Consider the following 7,885-nt stretch of genomic DNA (forward strand, 5'->3'; position numbering starts at 1 on the left):
CAATAAGACCTGATATATGTCTAGATAAAGTGAGTAAAAAAGATTATACTGTGGCTTGGATTCCAGGTGACTGGGAGAATGATGGCAACTCTGGGGGAAAAAAATAGAGAAATCATAAAGAAGATTTGATTTTATGAGGAGGATGAATTAGTGGAACTAGATGTGTGCTTTTTGTACCTCACTATCCTTTCTTGCCCTCACTGCCTCCAGGCTTTCTCTGTAATCTATTTTCATATTCCTACCACATTAATTTGGAATTGTTTTCATGATATAACTCCATTAAAAAATCCTTCAGTGGCTCCCCAAAATGCCAAGCTTCCTAGTGGCCTTCGACTATCTCACAGTCTTAACTTTCCTACATGTACCTTATACTCCAGGCCAAACTGAAGTACTTATTGTATACCAAAAAGATAATACATTCTGTCCTTCTTCCTTTACTCAGCTTGCTCCCCTGGCTTCTCCCAACCCCCATATCCACCCATAGAAGATCTACTATTTTACTTATTCATTAATCCATTCAATAATTATTTACTGAGTACTATGTGCCAGGCACTGTTCTAGGTTCTAGAGCTTATAGTCATTCAAAGTTAAGCCCAGCTCAAATCTTACCTATTCCAAGAAATCTCTCCAGTTTCCCAAAGATTTTCTCCCTTCCCTCTTCTTACAGACTGAACCTATAATATTTCTCATAGTCCTCCTTTTATCATGTGTGTGTATGTGTGTATAAACAGATAATAGTCAGATAGACAGAAAGAGAGAGAGATCTGATACCTCCTCCAGATTATAAATACCTAAGGGTTTTTTTTTTTTTTACTTCCATTTACATCAGCAGTACTTAGCACAGTGCTTTATATAATTAGGTATACTATTCAATAAATGTTTGTTTATTCAATTTCATGGCTTTTAACATACAGAGAATTATGTCCAAGATCTTATTCTGGCACTTGACACCCACCACAATCTACCCTCAACTTACTTTTCTAACTATATATCCCACTGTTTCTCCTTTATGAATCATCTACTCTGGGAAAGTTCTATATACACTGTCCCCTAAAAGTGTCATGAATTATCCCATCTCCATTCTCCTTCTCTTACTATAACACTCTGCATTCAAATGCCTACTTCTTTGCTGCCTACAGGAATTATCAAATCCTTCAACGATTCCTGAAGTCTCCTCCACTACCACAAAACCTGACCTGATCATCTAGCCCAAGATGACCTTCCTTCCAAATCTGAAATTTCATTGTATGAAGATATGATTATCATTTACTTTGCACATATTTTTGACTCCGTATTGTTAGAAGGATGACCACATGTTCCAAAATTTGCCTAGGCCAGTCCTGATTAACACCTGTTGCCTCATTTAGATGCACTCTTTCACTCTCAAAAGTGTCCCAGTCTGGATGATGGTCACATTATTTATTAACAACCTTCCCATATGTGTGTTTAATCTCCCACAACTAAATTTTAACTTTGTCTGAAATAAAAGTCTGTTTCATCCCTTTTATATCCCTTTCAGTGTTCACTCAATATTTGAATTAACATTTGAATGAATGAATGAATGAATGAATGAATGAAGCAATAAATATGCTTCATTAAAATAGGATAATACAATAGAACAAATACAAAGAAAATTTAGAATCGAGAGTAATTCACATGTGAAAATCCATAAAACCCAGTATTTAACAGACTGCCTACACTCTATTCTTGTTTCCTTTGGTCTCACATCTTTATTTCCATCCCCATTTCCTGCCTGCACTGAATCTGCCTATCATACTTGGCCTTTGGCACACCGACCATTTTGTTTCCAAAAGGTGCTATTACTCCTTGTCTTTCCTGAGCTATATTTGATCATTATTTCCAATCTTTTTAACTTGGCCAAAAATAATTTTAACAAACCACATGAATGTAAGCCAAACAGGAAAGAATCTATTCTATTTTTAAAATTATAACATTTAAGATGTTAAACTTCTATCTGAATTCCATGTTTACCAAACATTTAACTGAAACATCATTCTATTGGTCCCTCATTTTTTATTTGTACTCATGTATTTACCAGAGAGAAAATTAAAACCTCCTAAAACTCAAAACCTCCTAAAACCCTAAAACAGTACACTATGTTACCATTCTTTAAGACAGACTTACTTTTCAGCTTCATCTGGTTTTTCAAAAAACAAATTATCCAAAGAAAACAAGCATTCATTTGATTTCAGCATTGTTGAAAACTGGACTTTGTCACAAGTCTATAAAACATTTTAAAAAGTAATTAATATTTTATTTTAAAAGATGTTAAAAAAATATTTCTGGACATATAAACTATAATCATTAATTTCCCAGAATGTCCTATAAAATATAACAACAAACTACCATTCCAGCTTTATCTTCTGCAACTTCGTCCAAAGTGCCTCATTATTCAAATACATTATTCTCTGTTTTCCTCTCATTCATTCATTTTCACACTTGTACCCGTCTCTTCACACTGCCTAAATGCGCACAATGTGTTTTCTTCAGTTCCCCACCTGCCAACTTCCTACCCATCCTTCAAGGTATAGGTCAAATCTCACTTCTTCAAAGCTTCTCTGAATTTGTCCTCCTCCTAAGGCAGAATTAATCCCTACTTTTTAGCTGTTGATACTTTGTTCATACCATTATTTTTGAGTTAGGATAGTACATTTTATTGTAACTGTATGTACTTCTAACAATATACTATGTACACATGCAGGGATTTGCTTCAAAATAAAGGGGGAGTGGTAGAGGAGTATTGATGAAACAATATTGGCAATGAGTTAATAATTGCTATACATTTAATAGGTACATGAGGTTCATTATAATATTGCTTATTTTTGCATGTGTTTTAATTTTTTGAAAAAAGTATAAGTTTAACATATATATGTTTGTTTATATTCATATTATATAATATACACACATATATGTTTATATTCTTTTAAACAAGATAATTTTTACATTCAGAGATGTTATCTAAATGTAAAGGATAAAAACATCCAATGTTGGCCACATGGAAATATAACAAAAATCTAGGGCTGAACAAAGACTCAAATGTGACAGGACAGAGTAGCACCATTTCTACAGACATACACATAGTACCTTCCTCATTGCAATTACTTCTCCCTGAACATCAACACTGCATCCCAATTTTTTTCTAAGTTCTGAAAGATGCTAGAACATTCTATATGACAAAACATGAAATCAGATGCACAAATCATAAAACATAAATCACATTTCCATTACTTCTGTGATAGTTAATCCACCGCAAATTTGTCCTTAAAATAGAAATTAAAATTCAAGAAACTATATGAGCGCCATCTCGTGGAGAAATCCGCATTATCAGGTCAAATTATGTCTCCAATTTTGAGTCCTCCCTGATGTGGGAATAAGACACAAGTGAGAGTGATGTGGATGAGGGAGGAATGTTTATTCCTGCATCCCTTGACAAAATGCTACTGGTAAGAGGGCTAAACCTGTATGTACTTTAGGGCTGTTCTTACTAATCCAGAATACTGTAGTTTTTCATTGTATAATTATGGGGTTTTTCCCCCTTCATCTGCCTAATTTTAATCACCCTATTTATTTTCTCAATTTATTAATCACAAAGTCACCAACAAAAAGAAATAGTAAAAAATGAAATAAATAAGTGTGGTTCTATAAGTGTCTAAAGCATTTTGACTATTTGAAAAACAGAAGCCTAGGATAATATGGCAGGAGGCAGAAGGGAGTCATTTAGAAATATGCTAACATGGTCTTTAACACCTTTAAGTAAACAATTTCAGAACTTGAAAACAATTATCTGAAAAAGTATAAATGAAAAGCTAATCATGTTTTTATACTGTCCAAAAAGTAATAGATAAAATGGTTTTTTTACTTTTAAGAAAACTGTATATTTTTAAACAACAAAAACTTTTTCTGAATTAAAACTCACTAGACCACTTTTACATGGTTTTGCTACCTCAGAATTTAAGTAGAAAATCTTAAGGCTAACATTTATATACTTGAATTCTCTATTCTCAAAGAAACTGCAAATAAGACAATAAACCTACAAATTAAAAATATTTGTGGAAAAATGTTGAATAAACTAATCGAAAAACCTATACTTGCACAAACAGCAAATATTTTCAAAAGAACTTTGATTCGATTTATAGTTCTAGCACAAAAGAGGATATAACTTCTTTTGGTTAAGAATAAAAACATTACGTATGCACAGATTTTTGTTCTGATATACTCCTATGAAAAAAAAAAAACAAAAAAGAACAAAAACAAACAAACAAAAAATCCCTTATCTAAAATTGTTCATCCCCTCATCTGGCATTATTTTTCCTCATGGCGGTAATTGATAACTAACATTACATTATATGTTTAGTTGTTTATTATTTTTCTCCCTTTAGAACAAGCAGGGTCTTTTTGCTCACTATTATACTCCTATAACCCAGAACAGTGGCTGGCACACAGTAGCTGGTCCATAAGAATTCATTGTGAAATAAATGAGATAGCAATAATCAGTTTATAAAAATAATGTTAAATATAAATAACTTGTCATTAACTCTAAAACTTAAAATTTTACCCCCCAAATTTTATGTTCAGTTTTAAAATGTGAATTTTTTTCTAGTTCAGGATTCACGTAATCAAATCATGAAGGTTCCAAAAGCTAGTGAATTTAGAACTCTTGTTATATAAATAATCTTTTCTAAAAACATAGACCCTAAAAGGGACCTCGCTACATTTACATATGGGTTTGTGATGTGGGGGGATGCTAAATTTTGAGTTAAATTTAAATTGTAGGTTTAAATTCATATTTTCTAAGTTCCATGTGTTAGATTATCTATTATAAAGTTTTAGTTTCAGCATGTGGTACAAACTTATATTGTAAAATTCAATAAGTAGTATCATCCCAAGTATTTTTATTGTATTTTTAAATGTCTGCTCTGATCTAATCAGTGTGAAAATAATTAACCTCTTTGTGTGTCTACATAATTTGTTGCCTGTGGAGCTGACCTGCAGCTTCTTTACTTATATTAATGACAGTTTAGCATTTTCTTCTATAATCTTTATTTATTGTATAAAATTTCATATCTATTACTTATTCCTTACTTTTTTTTTTTTTTGAAGATGACGGGTAAGGGGATCTTAACCCTTGACTTGGTGTTGTCAGCACCACGCTCTCCCAAGTGAGCCACGGGCTGGCCCATTCCTTACCATTTTTACTCTCAGCAACATACTCATTTCAAAAGTGCAGAAATAGATATAAATAAGTTATTGATTGACCAGAAACCGTTGGTCAGTGAAGATGCTGAGACCAACATTCACTGGAATAACCGACCATCACAAATGACTGCAGGGAATTTGACAAAGTAAGGGAATAAACATGGGAACAAGTTACCCCGAGAAAGGTCCACCCCCACCCCTCACGGTGCTGACCGGGCCGGAGGCGCCGACCGGGCCGGAGGCTCCGGCAGGGAACCGAATCAGTACTTCAAGCAGAACTATCCCTGTGGGTTTCCTAGGGAATATCCTAAATCCAAGCAAGCCCACTCCAGACTCCTACCCGCAAGACAGAAGCCATAGGGCCGCGTGTGTGGCCCAATCCCCGAGGGCGGGGACAGTCATTCCACCCTCAGGCCAGTCACTCCACTCGGCTGTAAAACAAGGCGGCTAAAATAGACCGGCGAGCCTCACCGGCTCTCGCTTAGGGGGAGACACACACCTGAACGCAAACCCAAGGGCCCCCGGGAGCCACCAGAACGAAGCACCCCTCTCCAGCTCTGTGGGCGGGCCGGCCACCCAGCCACTCCCACCCGGGCGGGAGCCGGCAGGCCGCGCGCCGGAGCGCGCCTCAGGCCTCGTCACCCTCTGACTGGAAACGCGGCTGAGGAGCCGAGCGCGGGCCAAGGCCGGGGGCCGGCGGGCCAACAACTCACCGCTCCCGTCCGCTGCCTGCGCTACAGACGGTTCCAAAGGTCGATCCCTGCCAGGACGGCTAGGCCGGGTCCCTACCTCTCTGTGGGCGTCCGGCCTTGGTCCCCACCTTCCCCGCGCGGCGTCCGGGCCCCCAGTCCTCACCTCCCCGCGGGCAGCTCGGAGGCCGAGCGCCGATTCACCGCCCTCTGAGGCCCCCCAGCCTAGCTAAGCTGAGTTCCAAGCAATGGATCGCTCGGGACCCCGACCTCTCCCTTCCTGCTTCTTTTTTCTCCAAAAGTTTATAATTGGTTTTCGATCTGTCACTCGCAGGATACTGTCTGTTCTCATTATATAAAGCTCTTAATCATGGGCTTTAAGGATCTACCGAGTGATAACTCCTCCCTAACCTAGTCTGCGTCTCTATCCCCCCAGTGCTCACCCCACCAAACACATACCCCAGCCTCACTTTCTCATGAAGTTTAGCCAGGCCTCCTCTCTGGGACTTCCGTTTTCTTGCTATCTAAAAAGTGTTTTATGTATCCTATTTATTAAAATATCACAATAACACCCATGAATTCGGTATTATCCTTGATGAACTTATTTCAGAAATAAAATTAAATTTTAGAAATAAATAGTTTTAAAACGCAATGACATTTAAATATGTTAAACAAATGTGGATTTACAAAAATACAGCAATAATGTGTTCTTATGCTGTACACATAAACTACAAAAGTAAGTTACCCTTTTAAGTTTCTTTAACAGAATTGTCCTCTGAAGATTGGCAGGGAATGTTTTCACAGGAAAACATTTGTAGATGGTGAAATAGCAATTAATCAATGTTACCTTCCATGCAAAGATATTTCTTTTCTTTTGGAAACCTCCACCTCTGACATCTAGGGCCCAAATACTGTTGTCTGACTGCCCTCTTCCTATTTGCTCTTTTCTCTGAAGTCTACTGTTTATTAGCTATATGATCTTGGAAACGCCCCAACCTGTAAGTCTTAGTTCACCATTCTCAACGATACTAATAATTCCTCACTTATAGATATTATTGCAAGAGCGAAGTAACATAATACTTGCAATAGTCCCAGCACGTAGTAAATGCTAAGTAATATCAATTTATTTTACCTTCCCTGGAATATAAAACTATTCCAATAATTTGATAAACCAATTATTACAATAATGATAAACTGACAAACTAAGTGAATCTTTTGGGCAAAATAATTAATATTTGACCTTATAAACTATCATAATAGAAAGGCTGTATTATCATTCCTCTCAAAGGTACTGGACCCATATACTTAATAGAGGAAAATATCATAAAATATCACAAAAGAATGCATTGTTTTGAACTGCAATGTTTGTGAATCCCCTAATGTGTTGAAATTTATATATTGAAATCTAATACCCAGTGTGACGGTATTTGGAAGCAGGACCTTTGGGATGGAGTCCTCATGAATAGGATTAATACCCTTAGAAGAAGAGGCCAGATGGTTAGCCTGATCTTTTTGCACCATGTGAGGATATCATGCAAAAACAGCCATCTGCAAGCCAGGAAGCAGGCCCTCACCAGACACCAGATCTTCCTGCACCCGTGATTTTGGATTTCCCAGCCTCCAGAACTGTGAGAAATAATTGTTGTTTAAGCCACTCAGCCCATGGTAATTTGTTAAGCTAAGACAGCACTTGAGCGATAAATTATGGGATTCAACAACAGACTGGTACAGAGATACTTTTACTGTGAAAGCAACAGTAGCAAACAGCATGTTCATAAACAAAACCTATCACTCATTTATTCATTCATTCACTCATTTATTCAAGAATGCAGTGGAGATTCTATGGAGCCTTGCTTTTCCTCTAAAATAACTTAGTGCAAATGTGAAAACTTCAATTTTTAAAATGAAACATCGGGATAGTGAGGGAGTTACTAAAAATCATATTTTGAAGATTGCCTTGGTCTTTAGTAATGTTGCCA

General features: G+C 36.8%; 1 protein-coding gene across 1 annotated transcript in view; it reads right to left on the reverse strand.

The window, feature by feature from the left end:
- HFM1 (helicase for meiosis 1) overlaps nucleotides 1–2,216 on the reverse strand; it is an 85,822-nt gene extending 83,606 nt beyond the window's left edge. Inside the window, 1 exon segment of the mRNA XM_063105302.1 lies at nucleotides 2,146–2,216. Within this exon segment, the coding sequence (XP_062961372.1) occupies nucleotides 2,146–2,216 (71 nt within the window).
- Between the last annotated feature and the right edge of the window lie 5,669 nt (nucleotides 2,217–7,885).

The sequence above is a fragment of the Cynocephalus volans genome, chromosome 8 (assembly GCF_027409185.1).
Source record: "Cynocephalus volans isolate mCynVol1 chromosome 8, mCynVol1.pri, whole genome shotgun sequence".
NCBI classification, from domain to species: domain Eukaryota; kingdom Metazoa; phylum Chordata; class Mammalia; order Dermoptera; family Cynocephalidae; genus Cynocephalus; species Cynocephalus volans.